The sequence below is a fragment of the Emydura macquarii genome, unplaced genomic scaffold (assembly GCF_026122565.2).
Source record: "Emydura macquarii macquarii isolate MOO-44397 ecotype Brisbane River unplaced genomic scaffold, CSIRO-AGI_Emac_v2 contig_1170, whole genome shotgun sequence".
In the NCBI taxonomy this organism is placed as follows: Eukaryota; Metazoa; Chordata; order Testudines; family Chelidae; genus Emydura; species Emydura macquarii.
Window position 1 is genome coordinate 817,839 of NW_027131307.1, and position 23,004 is coordinate 840,842.

Here is a 23,004-nt window from a genome sequence, read left to right on the forward strand (position 1 = left end):
ACTAGACCCCATGCCCCTCCCTGAGCCGGGATAGAACCCAGGAGTCCTGGAAGAAGTGGGGGCTCGTGGGTTGGAGCAGCTGCAGCTGTGAGCTAGGATTCCTAGGGCCTGTTTTGGCTATAACACTAATCAACCATGTGACCTTGGACTTGTCCTGTCTCTGGGCCTGTGAGGCCGGGGGGGGGGAGGAGGGGGTGTCAGATCCCATGGGGCTGGGCTCAGGGTAAGAGCTGGTTTTATTCAGCCTCTGCTCTGCATCCCCAATCAGGGTCTCATGCTCCAGCCCAAATGTTGAAAGTGGGGTAGGAACATTAAAGTCTCCATCAACATCAGCCAATCAGATGTGGGGGACCACAGTGTACCTGGCACTGCACCAGCCCTGAGCGTGTGTCGCTGCAGAGCCCCTCTGACTGAGATGCACAGACGCATCCTCTGCTCCAGCTGAGATCGGACACTCACACCAGGCTGCGTGCTGTGCAGACACCCCGCCAACCGCGACTGGGACCCATGGTGGGCTGGGCACAGCACTGACAGTGCCCTACTGATCCCAAGGATGGGAGGGCAAACAGAGGTACATAAAGGGCCAGAGATGTCCAAGGTCATGCCAGCAGGGCAGTGACACAGCTGGCAATAGACCACAAGAGCTCTGCCTCCCAGCCCCCGCCCCCTTCTAACTAATTAGATTGTACACCCCTGCCCCTGAGCTGGGGATGGAACCCAGGAGTCCTGCCTCCTCCAGCCCGGGGCAGCTCAGCCCCCCTTCCTCACCTCTTCTCCAAGGCCATAGAGCTCCACTCGCCCAGTTCCCAGCCAGTCCCCACCAAGCCAAGCAACTCAGCTGCCAGCCCTACCAGGGAGCAGGTGTGGGTAGCACCCACCCTGAATAGCCTGCACTCCCCATAGCACCAGTGGCTCTGCGGCTCTCGTGGAGTGGGACGTTGCACAGCTGAGGTGGATATTTCCCCAGGCAGCTGGCATGCCCACCAGGCTCCTTATGGGGTAAGTGGCGTGCACTGGTGAGGGGGGCCTGCTCCAGCAATGGTGTAATGGCTAGAAGGCAGGGGCAGGAAATCCTGGTGGGGGGTAAAGATGGGCTGGGCTCTTCCTGGGGGGTGGGGGTGATGATATGTTGAGTGTCTATAAGCAGGCTAGCCCCCCATCTCCGGCCAGTTGGGGGTGGGCAGTATCTGTAAACAGGCTGCACTCCCCCCCCCCTTTTCTGGCCCATTTGGGGGGTGGGCAGAATGTGTAAGCAGGTCGGGGGTCCCCCTCCATTTCCAGCTGGTTGGGGGGCGGGTAGTATCTGTAAGCGGCCTGGGCCCCCAAAATCTCCAGCCGATATCTGCAAGTACACTTGCCCCTCCCCCATCTCTGACTGTCGTGGGCGCAGTAGGCAGGTCTCTGTCACCAGGCTGGCCAGTGTCACTGGTGTAGGAGGTGTCGGGGTCCCAGCCATGCCAAGGGTGTGTGGCTGGTGTTTGGGTTTGGTTCTCAGTGGGGGGAGGAGGTGTCTCTTGGCTCCAAGGCTGTGTGGGGACGGTGCTGCTATCAAGGCCTCGTCTATTTCAGTGCTCCCAGCAACCTGGGAATGCCCCATGCTGGCAGCCCTGCCTGGGCGTGGAAGGTATAGGGCCAGGGGGAGGTGCTGCCTCCCCACAGTTGGGTGGGGGGAGCATGTCTGGCTCATCACTGTGTCATAGTCCCTGCACTGCTGTGGGTGGGTTTCCTCCAGCCCAGGTCAGAGGAGAGGGTCCACTGGGACAAAGGGGGTGGGTATCCAAGCTCTGTCTTAACTGCTATGGCAGGAACTGTGCAGCACCTGGCACTGTGTGTGTGTCGGGGGCTGGGATTGGTCAGGGCCTGGCGGGGGAGGTTGGTACAGCAGTGTCCAGCAGGTGTGGGTGCGGATCTCAGAAGGGATCTGTCCCACCATCTCACAACCCCAGATTCAGCACAGCTGAGATGAAGGCTAGCAAGGGCACAGAGCAAGCTTCCATAACTGCCCTCTCCTGGGGCACAGCCATTTGTCCATCTGGACTACGGGGCTCTGCATTGCAGGTGTCCAGCCCCAAACCTTCACCCAGTGCCTTGGGGCCCAAAGCACCCCAAGTTACAAATATACAGGGCCCCAGTGTGTGCTGGGTGCTCCACTGGGGCGCTGACCCAAGCCCATCCCCTGGCCATCTGCAATAGTCATTCCCAGGGAGCATGTATCCCTCTTGTACTGATGGGGAAACTGAGGCACAGGCTAAGGGACTTGGTCATAGTCACACAGGGCACCTGCCTAAGCTGGGTTTTGAACCCATGTCCTCTCTGGTGGGCAACCCGAGCCCTGTAGGTGAGCTTCTGGGGTTGGATGGGGGAGCAAAGTCCATCTGTGCCCAAAGAACACTTGCAGGGAGCCCAGGATGAGGGTCTGTGTGCAGGGGGGATGGAGGAGGCTGTCTTGCGCTAATCCATAGACCCCTTCTCTGCCCAGAACTGGGGCTAGAGCCCAGGAGGGATCCAGTGGAGGGGCAGCCCCTGTATTCTGGGTGACACTGCCCCATTCCTCTTTGCAGGCTGGGCCTGCTCTGGCTGGTGATGCTGTGGCATGGAGGCTCCATGCCCTTTCCTGATGGTGAGTCTCCGGGGGCTGGGTGATGCTGCCTGTGTGTGTGGGGGAAAGGGGGATCCCATGGCTCGGGGGAGCTTAGACTGGCTCAGCCTGATTTAGGGTGCTGGGCACCGAGACTCTGACAACCACCAAAGGGCTCTGGTGGGGGTGGAACTGGGGGGGTCCCCGAGGGCAGCAGTAACTGGGGTGGACCAGGAGACGGGGGGTGGTGGCACAGGGGGGCATTGTGGCTGAGGGGGCAGGCTGGGGCTGGCCAATGGGGAGGCGGCTGCTCTGAGCACAGCTGGCCTGTGACCTGGAGCAATACCCGCACTCTGAGGTGTCCCCAGGGCCGGGGGATGCCCTGATGACACTGCCAATCTCCCCAGGAGCCGCTCACACTGAGTGCCGGGGCCGTTTCTTCTGGATCTGGCTGGACAAGGAGTTCCTGGGGCAGAGCCGCTGGAGCTATGGAGTCTACTGTGAGTGGGGAGGGGCCCGGGGGATTCACTCTGAGGAATCTGGGCACTTCCTGGCTTGCCGGAGCAGTGGCTGGGGCGAGGCATGGCCCATGGGCAGGGTTCTGGGATCGTGCATTTTGGGGAGGAGGCCATTGGGTGGGATGCTGATGGGGATGCCTGGGCTCAGGTGCTGTGTGGTGGAGCATGTACCAGTGGGGGTCCCAGCTGCTCTCTCCCCCCCAGCTGAGTCGGGGCAGTACATAGAGGTGACAAGGCACCTGGCCTCGCAGTGCGGATTCACGGCGAGCACCGACCTCCATGGGAACCCGCAGCTCCGCATCTCCTTCTTGGCTTGTTCTGTCCGCAACACGGTGAGTGCCCTGTGTGTGATCATGTGAGTCCTAACTGCCAGCCCCCAGCCCTGTAGCCCGCTAGACCCCACTCCCCTCCCAGAACTGGGGCTAGGACCCAGGAGTCCTGCAAGAGCTGGGCAGCCAGTTCTTCTCCCCCTGAGACTTGGTGTCTGGGTGCCTGTCCCATCTCCTGTGCCGGATCAGCCCCAGGCTGGGCAGAGTCCCTGGTTTGGGGGGGTCCCAGCCAACTGCAGGGTTTAGCCTGTACTATCTTTTCCCCTGGGGACCCCAGTTTGACCAGGAATTCAGCCTGCAGCTGCGGGTGGAGGTGACGGGTGTTGTGGGGCCCAGAGTCCCCTATGATGTGACCATCAGCTGCCCCCTGGGAGGCCCCTGGAGCCCCCGTGAGATCATCTGTGAGGAGAACTACATGGAGGTGAGGAGGGGGCGGGGGCAGAGGCCCCATGGTGGAGGATGGGGTGGGAGAGCAGGATCCGTCTCATGGGGGGAATCCTGGTAGGGATCCCTGGTCCACAGCCCTGGGGGGAACTGGGGGTGGGAGGACTGGGTGGGGGGGACTCCCTGCAGGCCCCTGTGTGAAGTGATACCACTGTAGGGGGTCCCATAACAGGAGTTCTGTCCCCAGCCTGCCCGTGTCCTTCTCCTGTTGCAGGTTTCGGTCCGGCGGGCTGTGCCAGGCATCACCAGCGAAGCACTGAATGAGGACTGGATCGCAGCCTGGCCAGTGGTGCGTGAGGCTGGTGCAGCTGTGACATCCTGGTCCTGCAGGGCATGGGGCCCCCTTGCAGCCATGGATGGTGCCCTGATCTTGGCCTGGGCACCCGGGGAGAGTATTGTCCCCAGCGTATGCTGCCCCCAGAGCAGCTGAGACCCAGTGCACTTGACTGGCCTGCTGCCTCATGGCCAGGTTCCCCTGCACCAGGTATTGGGCCTCTTTGCTGCCCAGCAGGTGCAGACTCCCCAGAGCACAGAGGAGGCAGGTGCCCTGTGGAGCTGGCCAGATTGCTCCTGCCACATGTGTCATAGAATCATAGAATATTAGAGTTGGAAGGGACCTCAGGAGGTCATCTAGTCCAACCCCCTGCTCAAAACAGAACTAACCTCAGCTATATCATCCCAGCCAGGGCTTTGTCAACCCTCAGCTTAAAAACCTCTAAGGATGGAGATTCCACCACCTCCCTAGGTAACCCATTCCAGTGCTTCACCACCCTCCTAGTGAAAAACTTTTTCCTAATGTCCAACCTAGACCTCCCGCCCTGCAACTTGAGACAGTTGCTCCTTGTTCTGTCATCTGCCACCACCGAGAACAGCCTAGCCCCATCCTCCCTGGAACCCCCTTTCAGGTAGTTAAAGGCCGCTATCAAATCCCCCCTCATTCTTCTCTTTTGCAGACTAAACAAGCCCTGTTCCCTCAGCCTCTCCTCATAAGTCCTGTGCTCCAGCCCCCTAATCATTTTTGTTGCCCTCCGCTGGACTCTCTCCAACTTGTCCACATCCTTTTTGTAGTGGGGGGCCCAAAACTGGACACAATATTCTAAATGCGGCCTCACCAATGCCGAATAGAGGGGAATAATCACTTCCCGTGACCTGCTGGCAATGCCCCTCCTAATGCAGCCCAATATGCTATTAGCCCAGGGGCCAGGGAGTGATGAGCTGGGCTGATGCCCCATAGAGGGCTGGGACTCTTGCAGGGCCATAATCTCTGACCCATGGGATGGCTGTGGAGGGCGGGTATCCTAACAGTGCCGGGACCTAGAGCAGACATCTCCCCAGCATATGGGGGGCTCACCCCATGTCTTTCCCCCCTGCAGGCCCAGGGGTCACTGAACCAAGTGTGGCAGATTGTCTTCCACTTCCAGAATGGCTCCCTGCTCAGCATGCCGGCCACGCGGGCCCACAGCCTGGGTTACGGGGTCAACACCACGGCCACCCGTGTTCTCTTCCGCGCGCCCTACGGCACACCCCAGAGCGAGATAGCCACAGTGAGGGGAAATGGGAGGGGGGGTAGGGCAAGGTTTCCACAGTGGGGTGTGGCTGGGGGGTGCTTGGGGGCACTATGGTACCCAGTGGGGTGTGTGGCAGCTAGCTGCACAGTGGGGCAGTTGGGGGGGGCCACTATGGGACCCAGTGGGTGTGTGGGAGCTAACCGCACAGTGGGGCGGTTGGGAGGGCACAGTAGGGCAGTTGGGGGGGGGGGACACTGTGGGTCTCCTGGAGCCTGGGTTTCGCTGGCACCCTATGCCCTCTGGCTGCACCATGGGCTCGTGCCCAGCTGTGCTGGGGAGAAGGAGCAGTCATGTGCTGACTCAGCACTGGTGCATGCCACGGGGCCCCCTGCGTTACTGCCAGTCACACCAGATTTCAGACTCCCTGCCAGGGCTGGATGTGGCAGGAGCCTGGGGGCCCCCCTCTGTGCCCCTCCACTGATCCACTCTCCACAGGTGGAGGGACTGGAGGTAGAAGTGGCCAGGGCGACAGTGTTCTACAAAGAGGCCTGGATGATCCTCATGGTGGACACAGCTGTGGCCTGCCCCATCAGTGAGTCATGGAATGACCCCAGGGCTGGGATAGCAGGAGGCTGGGGGGAATTGAGGGGCACTGGCAGAGCTGTGCAGGGAGGAACCTGGGCCTGGGATAGCAAGGCCCTGCCGGACAGGACTGAGGAGCACTGGTGGAGTTGTGGGGGGAGCCCAGGTGGCTTGGGATTGAGGGGAACTGGCTGGGCGATGAAGAGGGGCTCATGGCCTCCTGTCCCTAGACTCCCCCACGGTCAATGCCACAGCCCTGAGCTGGGTAACGCCGCGGATCCTGCCTTCCCTGGTGCTCTGGCCAGAGCGGTACCAAGATGAGGTGGCTCAGATGGGCCTGGATGGTCGTCTGATCGACGCAGCCACTGTCGCACGCAACGGGTACACCTTCCAGACAGACACCAGGCTCATCAGCATCACAGTGCCCATCGGTGCCTCCGGGGGGCTGCTGCAGGTCAGCATGCAGGTTCCCGGGCATGAGGCAGTGCAGCCTACGGGGCTGTGGGGGAGCTGCCCCAGGTTGGGTGCTGCACCAAGATCCTTGGGACTGAGGTGGCTCCAAAGTGCTCAGTCTACATTAGATAAGGGGGAAAATGAGGTCTCCAAGGGGAGGGACTTCCCACGGTCACTCAGCAGGGCAGTGGCAAAGCTGGAGGAGAACCCAGGAGTCCTGGCTCCCAGCCCCCCTGCTGTGGCCTACTAGACTCTAGGAGTCACAGCATGGCCTGAGGTGGGCGCTGGCCTGAATCTCCAATCCATGACCGGTGCAGTGCCCCTTAACTTCTGCTGCTGCCCACTCTGTGCCCACGATCTGAGAGATGCTGTCAGCCTCCCTCTCCCTGCAGCATCTCTCCCAGAATCCCTGGCTCCCCGAGTAGGAACAGCTGTGCTCTGTCCATCCCTTCACCCCCACGGGGCTGCAAGTGGGGGGGTGTTGATGGCAGAGCTAGTCCTGGCTGTCCCCTGGACTGAGCTCTCTCAGGGTCTCCCCATAAGGGGTGTTACTGCTCCTCCTTCCTCCCCCCAGAGCGCTGTGGTGGGGAATCGATATGGCACCAGGTACAGCATCAATCTGCTGCTGGACCGACACTGGCAAGGGGATGAAAGTGACCGGACCCGTCACCTCAGCTACCGTCCCATCCGCACCTTGTTCTCCCCACAGATGCCCCTGCTCATTGACGGTAGGTGCAGCACCGGGGCCCTGCGCCCTGGCCGGACCCCACTGCACACACCTCCAGCGTGACAGGAAAGCGGCGCTGGCAGCCCCGGCTCCTGCGCTGCTTTCCCCATGGGAGGGAGTTCTGGATACACAAGAGGTGCCAGTCCTAAAAGAAGCCCTCAAGCTTCTTTCTTCAAACCGCCCATCCGCAGCCGAGCTCCCGGAGGGGAGGAGATGCTCTGGCAGACAGAGGATCTCCAGGGGAACTGAGGCTAGGGTTTGGCTGGGGCTGGGGGATGGGAGCAGGACCGGGAATTTGGGGTGTCTGGGGTAGAGGAAACGGAACCGAAACATCCCAGCTCAACTCCACTGACCTCCCCGCATTCAAAATACCTCATTTGGGTTTTCCTCTTGCCCACCCCTCACTCTGTGTGACTGAGCACAGGACTGCCCCACTCAGAAGCGGGTGGCAGGTGGGGCAGATGGAGATGGTTCCTTCTGTGGGAGGGAGCCCTAGACTTGGGTTTTAGTCTAAAATGCGGGATTAAATGTCACCTCTTATACCCTGTCAGTCACAACTCGGGGAGGATTTTTGGCTCATTCAAATACTCCAGACTCCCTGTCCCTGGTTCCTCGCCCCACCCTATTGACCCTTCATGAGACCTTTGCCTTTCCCCTTCCAGAAATGTTGGTTTGTTTGCAGGGAAAAGCCCCATTTCTGTACTGGGCTTTCCAGTGTCCAATGCCCCAGCCTGTGTCTTTGGGGAGTGCCCCATGTATGCTGGGCCCTAGGCTTAGCTGGGTTTCTTTCCCGACGGCGAGCCCCATGGCTCTGCTACTCTTCCATGCCCTGGCCTCCAGTGAGTCCACACCGACGTTCAGCCCGACAGAGCCATGCAGTGAGAGGATGCAGCCAGGGGAGCCTTTGCTAAGCAAACCAGTGTTTGTCAGGCACCAACAATGCAGCGCGGCAGGATCCTTGGGTCAGCGTGGGAAAGTGAAGTGGAACTCCGAGTCCATGCCCTGCTCTGCGTTCCCCAGGCTGCCGCTGTGTGTGCCTGCCCTGGGCAGCTGAGTCCTTCAGTCAGTCTTTACCCTGTGGGGCAGCACTGCTGTGTTCCATGGCGCCTCGTCCCTGGGCTGCTGGCGGTTCTGAGTTCAGTGGTTCTAGCTCCCCTGGCCTGTTGTTTCTGCAGGGCACTCAGTGTGGATGTGGGCTGGCCCAGACATAAACCTAGCTAGGCTTACCTGCTGCTACATGACTTCAGCACCTAGCACTTATTCCCCTGGCTGGCCCAGAGGAGCAATTAACTCCTTCCCAGCCATTGGGTAGCAATGCAGACTGAATAGGGAAACTGACTCATGCATATTTGCCATAAAATATTACAAAAATTCCCCCATTCTCCACTGGGGGCTATTTTAGGTATGAAATCTCAAGATGAGCCTATGATGATCTCAGCTGGGGCCATTGCCCTGGGCATGGTGTCTTCCAGAGGTTCCCACCCATGAGTCATGGCCCCTTGGGGTGGCAGCCCTGGCTGCGTGGGGGGAGGATCGAAGCCCTTGGAGTGCTGAGTGACCCCACCACCACCTGGTGCATCCCCATCTCCTTCCTTCCCCAGACACCGTGGCAGCGCAGGGCTACTTCAAGGTGCGCCTGGGGCACTTCCTGCCCGACGTGGAGTTCGTGTCTGTCTCGGTTGGTGGACATCCCTTCAGCCGCCCTGAGGCCGAAGGCCGTGGCTTTGACCCCCATGAGGCCCCCAATCCTAACGGCACCAGGGCCTTTGGCCTGCGGGTGCCCTTTGCTGACCCCTTGGTGCAGCAGCAGGTAAAGGGAGGGTGGGGGGAGAGGCAGGGGCCCCCAGACACAATGCAACCTCTCAAATTTTCTCATCCCGTCTGGGGGCTGGCCAGGGCCGTGGGCTCCTGTGTACATGAGGATGCGATCAGCTGCGGTCAGAGCCCCAGGGCTCCCCCATCTCTTGTGCTCTGGGGCTGCCCTGACCATCAGTGGTGGAGGAGGCTGACAGCAGTCAGTGGCTTGGAGGGGGGCGGAAGAGAAGGGTCCCAGACCATGGCTGGGCCTATAATCGTCAGGAGGCCTATCCAGGCAGTGCCTTTGGGATGCCCATTTCACACAGCACCCCTATGCTATGGGGCTCCCCATGGGGGTGGACATTGCACTAGCTTGCCTGATGGAGGGCTGGGGTGGGGTTGTCTGGCTCCTGAGCCCCACACTGACCCATTCATTCCTCCCTGCAGTATCTGCATGGCCCCCTCCGGCACTACACTCTGCACCTCAACTACACCCTGCGGCTGGTGCCCACGGGTGAAGCCTTCACCCAGCCAGGTGTCATCAGCTGTGATGTCCCGGACGTGGGTGAGCAGGGGGGGGGCGCGCAGGCTGGTTGGAGCCTGGGGGTGCTGTGGGGGTATGGGCTGGGTGCTGTGAATGGAGATAGGTGACATGGGCAAGCAGGGCCCAGGGTTGGTATGAGTGGGGAAGGCGTGGGGGGGTCCTGTGCCTCTGGTGGTCAGTGGCTCCTGGCCGTGCCCTGGCCATGCCCTGTAGCTTCCCACATCCCAGCGCGGGGTCTGGCTGCTCAGAGGGACTGGACCCCTGTTTGACCCTGTCTCCTCCTGCCAGTGCTCCCCACCTTCCAGGGCTTCTGTGAGGCTGGGGCGCTGGCCCTGCTGATGACCCACGGGACCCTGGACCGGTTCTGGGTTCCCTATGTTGGGGAGCGGCCCCTAAGCCAGCTAGCATCTGCCCACAACTACACAGTCTCAGATGATGGCCGCCATTTCCGCCTGGCTGTACCCCTTCTGGCTGCTGGGCTGGTGTATGAGGTAGGTGGCAGAACCCCCCACCATTGGGGCTGAGCTGGGGATGGGGAGCGAGGGAGGGGATACCAGTTCTCCTGTGAGGGAACAAGAAAAAAAGTTGTCTCCCCTACCCTGGGACAGTCACATGTTCCCATCTCTCGCCGAACACACTGGGGCTGGTCAGACTTTAATGGGCCAGTTTTCAATTGACAAACTCAACTTTCCTGAAACGTAAATGGTTCTCAGGAATGTGTAAATTTGGATGCGGACAGTCAAAATAAATTATTCCAGCTTTGTCATTCTGAGCTATTTAGTTCTGACTTTTCCAGGCTATTACCATCACAGAACCATTTTCTAGAATTCAAAAGGACACGTTTTTCCTGACTTGAAACTTTTTCAGAACTTTCATTTTGTGAGAAATTTTCAAGATGTTGAATTTACCTGTGGCCTGGAAAGCCCAGCTCTGAGTCATTCTCCACCGGAGAACTACTTTCATCTGGGAACCCAGGGCAAAACCTGGGCCGAGGCTTTCTCCCCACCCCACTTGCTGGCTTGGAAAAACAGTAATAAAACCGGGGGACTCCCCCTCATTTCTAACCAAAACAATCACAAAGACCAAAACACTTCAGCTTGTTCATGATGTTTGGAAAACTTCATCCAAGGTTCTCCTGGAATTGTCACTGCTGGCAAACTGCTTTCAGTCCCACTTTAGCTGGGACAGCACAACAGCAATCTTCCAACCCTCGATGGAACCGCAAAAGAAGAGGGTGACTGCTGTGGATCATGCCACCCAGTGCAGCCTGGCTCTCACGAGAGCCTCACTGTAGCAACAATGAGACTCTCTGGCTCATCTTCTCTGGGTTCTGGTGTCCTCATGTGCCCTGAGCAAGAATCATAAAAATGTACTACCGATAGGTTGTGTAGTCCAATCCCCTGCACTGAGATGGGACCAAGCATTATCTAGACCAGTGGTTCCCAACCTGTGGTCTGTGGACTCCTAGTGCTCCATGAGGCTACTACACGGGGTCCGCGGAAAAGAAAATAATAACATCCTCACCAAGGAAATGTACAATTTCAAATAAAACTAGTAGCATAGAATCATAGAGTTGGAAGGGACCTCAGGAGGTCATCTAGTCCAATCGCCTGCTCAAAGCAGGACTAACCTCAGCTAAATAATCTCAGCGAGGGCTTTGTCAAGCCGCAGCTTAAAACTCTCTAAAGATGGAGATTCCACCACCTCCCTAGGTAACCCATTCCAGTGCTTCACCACCCTCCTAGTGAAAAATCTTTTCCTAATGTCCAACCTAGACCTCCCCCACTGCAACTTGAGACCATTGCTCCTTGTTCTGTCATCTGCCACCACTGAGAACAGCCTAGCTCCATCCTCCCTTGAACCCCCTTTCGGGTAGTTAAAGGCTGCTATCAAATCCCCCCCCTCATTCTTCTCTTCTGCAGACTAAACAAGCCCTGTTCCCTCAGCCTGTCCTCATAAGTCTTGTGTTCCAGCCCCCTAATAATTTTTGTTGCCCTCTGCTGGACTCTCTCCAACTTGTCCACATCCTTTTTGTAGTGGGGGGCCCAAAACTGGACACAATACTCCAAATGCGGCCTCACCAATGCCGAATAGAGGGGAATAATCACTTCCCGCGATCCGCTGGCAATGCTCCTATTAATGCAGCTCAATATGCTATTAGCCTTCTTGGCAACCAGGGCACACTGCTGACTCATATCCAGCTTCTTATCCACTGTTACTCCTAGATCCTTTTCTGCAGAACTGCTGCCTAGCTCGTCGGTCCCCAGTCTGTAGCTGTGCATGGGATTCTTCCATCCTAAGTGCAGGACTCTGCACTTGTCCTTGTTGAACCTCATCAGATTTCTTTTGGCCCAATCCTCCAATTTGTTTAGGTCCTTCTGTATCTTATCCCTACTTTCCAGGGTATCTACCACTCCCCCCAGCTTAGTGTCATCTGCAAACTTGCTGAGGGTGCAATCTACCCCATCCTCCAGATCATTAATGAAGATGTTGAACAAAACCGGCCCCAGGACTGACCCGTGGGGCACTCCGCTTGTTACTGGCTGCCAGCTAGACATGGAGCCATTGATCACTACTTATTGAGCCCTATGCTCTAGCCAGTTCTCTATCCATTTTATAGTCCATTCATCCAACCCATACTTTCTTAACTTACTGATAAGAATACTGTGGGAGACCATATCAAAAGCTTTGCTAAAGTCAAGGTATATCACGTTCACCACTTTCCCCACATCCACAGAAAGCGATCAGGTTGGTCAGGCATGACTTTCCCTTGGTGAATCCATGTTGACTGTTCCTGATCACCTTCCTCTCTTCCAGGTGCCTTAAAATGGATTCCTTGAGGACCTGCTCCATGATTTTTCCAGGGATTGAGGTGAGGCTGACCGGTCTGTAGTTCCCTGGATCCTCTTTCTTCCCTTTCTTGAAGATGGGCACTATATTTGCTTTTTTCCAGTCATCAGGGACCTCCCCCAATTGCCATGAACTTTCAGAGATAATAGCCAATGTCTCTGAAATCACATCAGCCAACTCCCTCAGCACCCTCGATGCATTGCATCTGGCCCCATTGACTTGTGTATGTCCAATCTTTCTACATAGTCTTGGACCTGTTCCTTCAGCACTGCGGGATGTTCACCTCCTTCCCATTCTGTGCTGCCCAGTGCAGTAGTGGTCCACGAAATGTTTGGAGGTTAAAAATGGGTCCGAACACTCAAGAAGGTTGGAAACTGCTGCTCTAGACCATCCCTAGCAGGTGTTTTTCTAACCTGTTAGTAAAAACTTCCAGTGGCAGAGATTCCACAACCAGTCTAGGCAATTTATTCCAGTCCTTAACTACCCTGACCATTACGTTTTTCTTGATGTCTGACCTAAAGCACTGTTGCTGCAATTTAAGCCTATTACTTCTTGCCCCGTCCTCAGTGGTCAAGGAGAACCACTTATCACTTTCTTTATAACAAACTTTTATGTACTAGAAGGCTCTCATATCTCCCCTCAGTCTTCTCTTCTCCAGACTAAACAAACCCCATTTTTTCAATCTTCCTTGGAGGTCATGTTTTAGTCATTTAGCCATTTTTGTCTCTCCAATTAGTCCGCATCTTTCCTGAAGTATGGTGCCAAGAACTGGACACAGTACTCCAGCTGAGGCCTTATCAGTGCGGAGTAGAGCGGAAAGATTACTTATTGTGTCTTGCTTATACCACTCCTGCTAATACATTCCAGAATGCTATTTGCTTTTTATGCAACAGTATTGCATTGTTGACCCATAGTTTGTAATCCACTGTAACCCCCCCCCCATCCCTTTCTGCAATACTCCTTCGTAGGCAGTCATTTCCCATTTTGTATGTGTGCAGATGATTATTCCTTCCTAATTGTATTACTTTGCATTTGTCCTTATTGAATTGCATCCTGCTTAATTCAGACCATTTCTCCAGTTTGTCAAGATCATTTTGAATGTTAATCCTATCCTCTAAAGTACTTGCAACCTCTACCTTCTTGGTGTCGTCCACAAACTTTGTAAGTGTATTCTCTATGCCATTATCTAAAGCATTGATGAAGATATTGAATAGAACTGGACCCAGGACAGATCCCTGCGGGACCCACTCAATATGCCCTTCCAGCTCAATTGTGTACAGTTTTCCAGCCAGTTGTGCACCCACCTTATAGTAGGTTTGCCTAGCCTACACATCTCTTGCTTCTTTATGAGAAGATTATGTGAGGTAGCATCAAAAGCCTTACTAAAGTCTAGATATATCACATCTACTGCTTCCCCCCCATCCATGAGACTTGTTACCTTGTCAAAGAAGGATATTAGGTTGCTTTGACATGATTTGTTCTTGAGAAATTCATGTTGACTGTTACTTATCTCTTTATTTTCTTACAAATAGAATGTTTGATTATTTGCTCCAGTATCCTTCTGGGTACAGAAGTTAAACTGACTGGTCTATAATTCTTTGGGTTGTCTTTGTTCCCCTTTTTATAGATAGATACTATATTTTCCCTTTTCCAGTCCTCAACTATCTCTCCCATCCTCCATGAGTTCTCAAAGATAATCGATAATTGCTCATAAATCTCTTCAGCTAGTTCCTCAAGTATTCTAGGAGGTGTTTTGTCAGGCCCTGATGAGTTGAAGACATCTAAGTTGTCTAAGGGCTAGTCTGCACTTAAAATGTGCGGTGGCACAGCTGTATCAGTATAGCTGTGCCGCTGTAAGAGCGTGTGTGTAGCTGTGTTATGTCGGCGGGAGAGAGGTCACCTGCTAACATAATAAAACCATCTAAATGAGTGGCGGTAGCTATGTCAGCGGGAGGGCGTCTCCCTCTGACTTAGCACTGTCCACACAAGTACTTATGCTGGCAAAACTTATGTTGCTCAGGGGTGTTTTTTCACACCCCTGAGGGACAAAAGTTTTGTCGGAATAAGTGTTAGTGTAGACAAAGCCTAAGTAATTCTAACTTGTTCTTTTCCTCATTTAGTCACAGCTCCTGTCCCATTTACACGGAGGTCACTGTTAGTATCTGATCACTGCTAACTTTTTTGATGAAAACTGAAACAAGAAAGGCATTTAATACTTTGGCCTTGTTGCATTTTCTGTTATTGTCTTTCCCTTCTCATACAGATGTGGTCTACACTACAGTGTTAGATCTACATAAAGCAGCTAAGGTTGGCCTCATTATGTCAGTGTCCGCACTACAGCCTTGCTCCACCGATGTAAGTGTGCTACTACACTGACATAACTCCACCTTCGCAAGAGGAGTAGGTTTCTGTTGGTGCATTAGAGCGACACAGTGTCTGTGTGGACACTGCAGGTTACTTACATGGCCACTGGCTGTCACTCTTGGCTCCATGCTAGAGCCATGAAACTGACAAGAAAGCCACGTGGGTGGGGGGCTCCAGCTAGAGCCTGGATGCCCCTGGGCTCCCCACTCAGAGCCCTGAGGCACCCCACTTCCTGCCAGGAGCATGACAGTCACCCAGCAGGAGCCAAGAGCAGGGGGGCAACCAGCAGGGAGGGGTGAGCCGCAGGGCAGCAGGAAGCTGGAAGTCTCGGGGCAGCACCCAGGCTCCTGGCAGGGAGTGGGGAGCCTCGGTGCAGCTGAGCCTCCAGCTGGGAACTGGGGAGCTGGGAGCCCGAGGGCAGCCCAGCTGGGACCGGGGAGCTGGCAACCCAGGTAACAGCCCGGTTGGGAGTAGGGAGCCTCATGGCAACAACCAGGATCCCGGCAAGGAGCTTCACCCGGAGCAGAGTGCCCAGGCTCTGAGCCCCCCACACTGCCCCACCTAAGCCGGTGGAAGCACTCCTGGTGAGGATGTGCCACACCGACAGAAGAAGGGCAGTGTGGACATGAACCAGCACAGTAATTACTGCAGTGGCTGTAAGTCGACCTAAAACTTAAGTTTTTACTGCAGAGATGCCCTTAGCAATGGACCTACCCTGTCCCCGGTCTTCCTCTTGCTCCCCATGTGTTTGTAAAATGCTTTCTTGTTACCCTTCATGTCCTTAGCTTGTTTAATCTTGTTTTGGGCCTTGGCCTTGCTAATTTTGTCCCTACACATTTTTTATGTTTTTTTATATTCATCCTTTGTAATTTGACCTAGTTTCCATTTCTTGTGTGACTCTGTTTTGAGTTTCATGTCATTGAAGATCTCCTGGTTAAGCCAGGATGGCCTCTTACCATACTTCCTATCTTTCCTACATACTGGTATAGTTGCTCTTGTGCCCTTAATAATGTCACTTTAAAACCTGCCAACTCTCCTGAACTCTTAGACTTAGACTTCCTTCCTGCCGACTCTGACCTGCCAGTTCTCTGAGTTTGTTGAAGTCTTTCTTCTTGATGTCTGTAGTCTTTATTCTGCTGGTTTCCCTCCTACCATTCCTTGGAATCATGAACTCTGTCATTTCATGGTCTCTTTGACCCAAGCTGCCTTCCACTTTCAGAGTCTCAACTAGTTCCTCCTTGTTTATCAGAATCAAATCCAGAATAGCCTCTCCTCTAGTCGCTTTCTCTACTTTCTGTATTAAAAAGTTGTCTCCGATGCATTCCAAGAACTTCTTGTATAATCTGTACCCTGTAGCATTATTTTCCCAGCAGATATCTGGGTAGCTGAAGTCCCCAATCACAGCCAAGTCCTGTGCTTTGAATGATTTTGTTGTTTTAAAAGACTCCCATCCACCTCTTCTTCCTGGTGTGGTGGTCTGTAGTAGATATCTACCATGACATCACCCTTTTTTTTTACACCTTTGATCCTTACCCAGAGACTTTCAATAGGTCTGCATCCCACTTCTATCTCAACCTTAGTGCAGGTGTAATACATATAAAAGGCAACACCTCCTCCCTTTTTCCCCTGCTTGTCCTTCCTGAGCAAGCTACACCCTTCTGTACTAATATTCCAGTCACATTAAATTATGTTGTAATTGTGATTATTCATTATTATTTCTAGTTCTTCTTCTTTATTGCCCATACTTCTTGCATTAGTATACAGACAATTAAGATGTTCATTAGATTTCCCCTTTGTATTCCCTCCACCTAGGTCTCCATGTGCTGGACTTACCTGTGGGCTTTTGTCTCCTCATGCCCCTGTTGAGCCTAGTTTAAACCCTGCGTCACTAGGTTAGCCAGGCTGGATCGGAAGATCCTCTTCCCCTTCCTGTGTAGGTGGACCCCATATGTGCTCAGCAGTCCTGCTTCTCAGAACAGGCTCCCATGGTCAAGGAAGCTGGTGATGCCATGCATGCAGCCCTATATTTGCGTCCAGGATGTGTCTGTCTCTGCTCAGCCCCCTACCCTTGAGTGGAAGGATGGCTGAGAACACCCCCTGTACCCCCAACCCTTTCACCCTCACTCCCAGAGCCCGGGATCACTACTGATCTGCTCAGGGTCATACCTTGCAGTATCATTAGTGCCCACTTGGATGAGCAGCATGGAGTAGTTGTCAGAGGGCCACACGATCCTCATCTATCCTTCCATAATGTCTCAGATACAGCCCCTGGCAGGCAGCACACCTGCCGGATGCCAGGTCAGGCCTGCAGATGGGTGCCTCCATCCCCCTTAGAAGGGAGTCACCGACCATCATCACCCTTTGATTCCTCTTGGGGATGGTGGCTCTGATTCCCCCAGCCTTGGGGTACATGGCTTCTCCTCTTCCACCTTTGGGGGAAATTCTTCATCCCTTGTTGCCAGGGCAGCAAACTGGTTTTTTTCGCTTGGGAGCCGGGGTAGAGCACTGCCTGCTGCCAGAAGTAACCAGCAGCCACTGTCCTCCTTGTGCAGGAGCCATTTCCTTCTCCCCCTGTGGTACTACTGCAGTCCTCTCCAGCTGGATTTCTTCCTCAGTCTTGGAGGTCTCCACATGCATGTTTTCAATGAATTCCTCTTGGGCACAGATGCTCTTCAGCCTAGCCACCGCCTCCTGTAGTTCTCCCACCTGCTTCCTGAGAGATCCTACCAGCAGGCGCCTCTCGCACTGGATGTCTCCCCTGCCTGGCTTTCTATGACATGGAAATGCAGGCCACAGTCTGCAAACCCACACCAGGCGTCCATGGTCGGGTTCTCTGTCCGGACACGGGTGCAGGTGGAGGAGCCAGGAGAGGTGTTGGCATTGACAACGCAGCCTTTCCTAACCATGGTGGTTTCATTCTTTCTCCCTCCTACAGACCCTCCCAAACTCCTCTGTTTGCTGCCCCTGTTCGCTAGCTCTCCTTGGTCACTTAGCATCTGCTTTGTAAGCCCTTCTTTGAAAGGCCAGCCCTGCCCCCTGCATCAAGGGCTTCGGGAAATGATACCTGACCCCGTCCCACTGTGCCATGGAGGATGGGCAGACTCCAACATACAAACTCGTTGCCTATGGGTGGGAAGCGACTCCATGTCCCACAATGCAGCATGCTCTGCCTACAACATCAATCCTCAGAGAATACGGGTGAAGGGGGTGGTGCCACAAATTGGGGTAGGGTGCTGGCACCTTGGGGAATGGGCTAAGCCACTGATCCAGCTCTCTCTAGCGTTCTGGTTTGGCTGGCTTCCTCCTGGGCCCCTTATGTCATCCCCAGCAAGTGCTACTGGGTAACCCCTGGCCTGCTGCCCTCACACACATGGGAGCAGAGCCAGCCCACGCACTAGCGATGCCTGACTTCTCCCAAGCCCTGGGCTCTCCTGGTGCCTGGTGGGGAGGGGTCCTGACTGGTGCCAGGCTAGTGCTGTGCCCAAGGTCACCCTACCCCTCTCCCTGCCATCACACCCCCGCAGAGCATCTCTCTCCAAGGGCTGATGGCTCGGCTGGATTTCTCCTTGCGGGACAACAAGACTCGCTCAGTCCTGGCTTCCTTTGCCATTGTCTGCACCTTCCCCATGGGGCAGTTGCTGGGTGAGTGACCAGGTGGAGGGGGCACTTAGCATGGGATGTCCCCGGTGGGGGGGGCCTCTGGGCCTTAGCTGTCCCCCCTGTGGTGCGGTGATCACTTGCGTGGGCGTTCTTTCTCTAGACCTGGCTCAACCAGTGGGACCTGGGCTGAGATTCCTTAGGCCCCACCACTCCCCCCAGCCATGGGCCACAAATCCTGGTCCCAGCTCTGTCCCTGCCCCACCCCATGCCCCAACTGGGATCGAAGCATCCGCACTGGCCCCAGGGCATGGAGCCCTCCTGATCTGACCATACCATGCAGGGGATTTGGGAGGAGGCAGAGGGGTCTGGGAGCCTCATGCTAACCCAGTAGCTCCTGCTGGGTGAGGGAGGGGTGATGGGGAGTGTCTGGGCCTGATCCTGACTCTGTCTTCCCCCACCCTTCTTGGCCACAGTGTGCCTGCCCAACGGCACCATAGTGGCCACAGTGCTGAGCCAGGACACCCAGCCTGCCCTTGACCCCCGTCGCACCCACCTGAGGGACCCGGACTGCGGGCCAATGGCCTCCGATTCCTCGCGGGCCCTCTTCTCCTTCCCACTGGCCTCCTGTGGGACCACACGGCGGGTGAGCCCCCCACGGAACATAGGCTTCCCCCTTGGGGGTGGGGAGGGCCGGCAGCTGGTGGCTGAGATTGGGGTGGAGTGTCTGGTGACAGGAGGGTAGGGCCCAGCCCTCTCTAGTTTAGTCATGGCCTCACGCTGGGCCCACTAGGATGTCGGCAGAGCCGCAGCCTGGCAGGGCTGGCAGTGCTTCACCATGGGGTGCAGCATCTCTGGGTGGCAGCAGGGCAGCCATGTGGGCTGGGGTGTCCGTAGAGCAAGCTAGCGGGGGTACAGAGATTGGGGTGATGGGGCCCCTCCAGCCCCCCCCCCAAGCCTGGCACCCAGCGAGATGTGTGCACCTAATGCCTGTGCCTGGCTGTGTGGTAGACCTGGGAACACACTGGCACCGGTGACTCCATGGGGCTGGGACTCTAGTGGGGTGGATTTCAATAGGATTCGGGTGCCAAGCTCCCAGGGGTGGGGGGATTCCCAGCTTCCTTTGCTGCTGTGTCTGCCCTCAGACCCCTACATCTCCCTGCACAGTTCGAAGGAGGCTACCTGGTGTATGAGAACGAGGTAACCTTCATGCGCGAGGGGGTTCCAGCCATATCGCCCATCATCACCCGAGACTCCTCGTACAGGTGAGACCAGCTCTGGGCCATCCCTGGGGCCAGGACTGAATCCTTGGGGGCTGCTGGCAACTGGCTTGAGATGTCAAAAGCTGCCACCATTCTGGCTAAGCCGACATCTCTGTTTCCCCAGGCTGACTCTGCGCTGCCGCTACCCCTTGACAGAGACACTCTGGGTCTGGGTCCAACGGCAGCTGGAGGAGGATGTGGCGTCAGTGCCACACCGGCCTGTGGGTTGAGGTAAGTGACCTTCATGCCCCAGGCGCTGGGATATGCAAGCCTTCCTCGCCTAACCCAGCCTGCCCAGACCCCTCCCTGGCCTGGGACACGTGGGGCAGGGTATGTCTGCCTCTACCACCCAGGGGATGTCTGCACTGAAGCTGGGAGTGAGTAGCCAGCTCTGGCAGTGACTCAGCCTAAGGCCCGAGCTCAGACCCAGTGAATTGGGTGGCCTTGAGAGCTGAGCTCTTGGCCAAGCTGCGGCACAATACAGCTGGTTTTAGACCCTAACGTGCGTGGCTCTAGCACAAGTCTGTCTGCTCCCCTGGGAGACTGGCTCTGGCTGTGGTATAGCCGTACCTCCGAGCCCCCTGGAGGCTCTGCCCTGTTCAGGCAGGACTCCAGGTGGGTCTGGCCTGGAAAGCCAGACACCCAGACGGTCGCATTGATGCTAGGCCTCAGGCAAGCAGTTGCAGGCTAGGCCCACAGATCTCCATGGCAGCAGATGAGGCCAGCCAGGGTGTAGGGAGGTTGACTGTCCAACTCTCTAGGCTGGCTCCTGGGGCAGATGGTGGCCAGTCTCCTAGCCGTGCCCTAGAGTGGGCCACTTCCTTCTCCCTGCGCTGCAATTCTTGTGTCCTGCCTCCTCACAGGGAGTCATGCCTCTCCGTTCCCTGACTGCAAGGGACCCCGTGCTCCTGAGTCAGGAGCGAGCCCTATGGGCTGCTGGGAAGGGATGCTGACTCTCCTACCCCCTGGGTCCATGGAACCATCACAAACCTCGCCCCATGCCATGGTCTGACCTCCGGCAGGTGCTCAGGATCCCACTGCAGGGTGCAGATGGCAGACCCCTGAGGTGGGTCCCATGGCTCCCACCAGATGGCCGCACCCATCACTGCTGTTTCCTCCCATGTTGGCCCTGCTGCCATCACTTTTGAACTGTGTCTTCCCTTGCAGGTGTATGTCTTATTGCGTGGCCTGCAGGCCTCACACCACTGGGCACCCGGCTCCTAGCTTGCTGAGCTGTTAGCAGAATAAACTCTCCTTGGCCTTCAGACCTGTGACTCTGGTACCTCTTTAATGGAGGCAACGGGGGTGGCAAAGGAGCCCGGGTACCTCCCGAAGCTAGCAAGGGCATCAGGGCTTGGACAGGCATCTCCTAGCCATGGAGCTGGAATAGCAGCTGGATCTCTTGCTTCTAGGTCAGCCTCAGAGGGCAGGGAACCACTAGCCTCCTCCACCCTGCTCTAGTGCCACATCTCACCTTGATCCATGCATCACCTGGCTTGGAACGGTTGGACTCTACCTGCACAAGGGGTTAAAAGCGACAAGCCAAGCCAGCTCAAAGCCCATCCATATGGCTGAACCAACATCCCTGGGCTGAGAGGGAGCAACCTCTACCTTGGGTTGCCCTGTACCAGGCCTGGAGGGTCTTCAGGGCTCCTCACTTACCTCTCTTTCTCCGAGCCTGACCCAAGACATAGGGGGGATGCGGAGCACCAACACAATGCTGGGCCGCTGGCCCGTAAGCATTTAATGCTAGCGGGGAGCAGTCATAAGGAACCAGTGCCTCATAGTGCAGGAGGAACCAAAGCTGCCCACGTCCTGGCCCATGCTTGACACTGCATGAAGACCAGGCCCCATGGATGGCTGGGACTGGGGTAGGAGGGTTGCTCCTACCCCTAGCTAGGAGTTGTGTGTGTGCTGCAAACAGAGGCAGCTAATGGGTGTTTCAGAGGGCATAGCTGCAGACTGTGCCAGGAAGTAGCAGGACTTGGTGCTGGTGTGCTCAGTTCACTGGGGCTGTTTGGGTGACTGCTTGTTCTCTGGATACTAGCTGCATCGCTGGGCCATGGGTCCCTGAGTAAGCACGGTGCCTTGCTAAGGCAGCGAGCCTCTCAGCCTTGGAGCTTTGATCAGCCCACCTGTCTGATGTCTCTCCAAGACTACATCTACACTACACCCCGCAGGTGGAAATGTGCGCTGTATATGTTGTGTGATATGGCAAGGGCAGAGGGCAGTAGGAGAGTGGTACTATTTGAGTATCAGGGTGGGCGGGTGGGCACTAGCCCACTGCTAAAGGCCCCTCCCCCAGCCTCAAGGGAGGAGCCACCAGACCCAGGACTCAACCGAATTCATGGGACAACAAATGAAAAAAACAGGAAGGGGCGTGAGGGTCAAAGAGTCAAACGAAGGGAACCGGTAAGGGACACCGAGCAGAGAATCCCAGACAGCGTCCACTGCTCCCGAAAGTTGTCAAGGGAGCCAAGGGACTCCGCCCAGAGGAACTCCGCCCAGATACGTGAACGGACAGAGGAACGGAAATAAGCCCCACAGTCGCAGGGCGCACCCCCAGCCAACCTCCTCTCCCTGGTGTTATAGATGGCCACTTTGGCCAGGGCTAGGAGGAGATTGACGAGGAGGTCCCGCGACTTTGAGGGGCCATGGACGGGGTGTGCATATAAAAACAAAGTGTGGGGAAAAGTGCAGCCACAACCTCAGCAGGAGGTTCTGGAGGAGCCGGAACAGGGGCTGCAGCCTGGCACACTCCAGATAAACGCACGCCAGGGTCTCCCTCATGCCACAGATGGGGCAGGCATCGGGCTGAGGGGTGAACCGTGCCAGGAACATGCCCGTGCTCACGGCTCCATAGAGGAGCTGCCAACTGATGTCCCCAGAGGGTTGTGGGGTCAAGTTGGAATACAGACTGGCCCACCAGGGGTCCTCACCCTCTACAGGTGGCATCAGGTCCTGCCACTTGGTATCAGGGCGGGACACGGGGGCGAGGAAATGATGGGTATGGAGCACGAGCGTGTAAAGATGGGCCCTCGGCACGGTTCGAAAGAGGACCGGCTGCAGGTTGTGCAGCTGGCTCGGTGCATGGGGGGGAAGGGTGGGCTCACGGGGCCAGGGCCCAATGGAAAGGGCCAGAGGGCCAGGACTGATGGGCAAGCGGGGAGCACCCTCTCACAGGACCTGCTTGAGGTAAGCCTGAGCAGCGGGGGGCAAGTCTGCCCTCACCTCTTGGAGTACGTGCCAGGGGGTTCGAAGGGTGGAGAGCCCCATGCACCGAGCCAGTGCCTGGGGGTCCACCCAGTCCTCCCAGTCGTAGTCCAGGAGGTCTCCGATCTTGGTGACTCCCGTCAGGACCACCCTCCGTTGCACCGAGGGAGTCTGCGCCACCTGCACACCAAGTTGGGGGTTGTGTAGCAGGGGCACAGTTGACCCGGGTGGAGGATGC

The 23,004-nt window shown here is 56.2% G+C and overlaps 1 protein-coding gene across 3 annotated transcripts; it reads left to right on the top strand.

The window, feature by feature from the left end:
• The first annotated feature begins 826 nt into the window (after window positions 1-826).
• LOC137152330 (uncharacterized) lies at window positions 827-20,820 on the top strand. 3 transcript variants are annotated; one of them, XM_067546887.1, is made up of 18 exons: window positions 827-999; window positions 2,562-2,620; window positions 2,986-3,078; window positions 3,301-3,428; window positions 3,703-3,846; window positions 4,084-4,158; window positions 5,243-5,413; window positions 5,873-5,969; window positions 6,190-6,413; window positions 6,987-7,140; window positions 8,741-8,949; window positions 9,384-9,501; window positions 9,769-9,971; window positions 18,219-18,336; window positions 18,768-18,937; window positions 19,459-19,556; window positions 19,678-19,784; window positions 20,721-20,820. In XM_067546887.1, exons 1-17 carry the CDS (start codon window positions 977-979, stop codon window positions 19,781-19,783), a joined length of 2,190 nt encoding a protein of 729 aa, XP_067402988.1. In that variant the 5' UTR covers window positions 827-976; the 3' UTR covers window position 19,784; window positions 20,721-20,820. The 3 variants fall into 3 exon arrangements, with proteins under 3 accessions (XP_067402988.1, XP_067402989.1, XP_067402990.1); XM_067546888.1 differs by lacking the exon at window positions 20,721-20,820 and adding an exon at window positions 20,417-20,710; XM_067546889.1 differs by lacking the exons at window positions 18,768-18,937; window positions 19,459-19,556; window positions 19,678-19,784; window positions 20,721-20,820 and adding an exon at window positions 12,298-12,352 and having other exon boundaries at window positions 18,219-18,252.
• The last annotated feature ends 2,184 nt before the right edge of the window (window positions 20,821-23,004 follow it).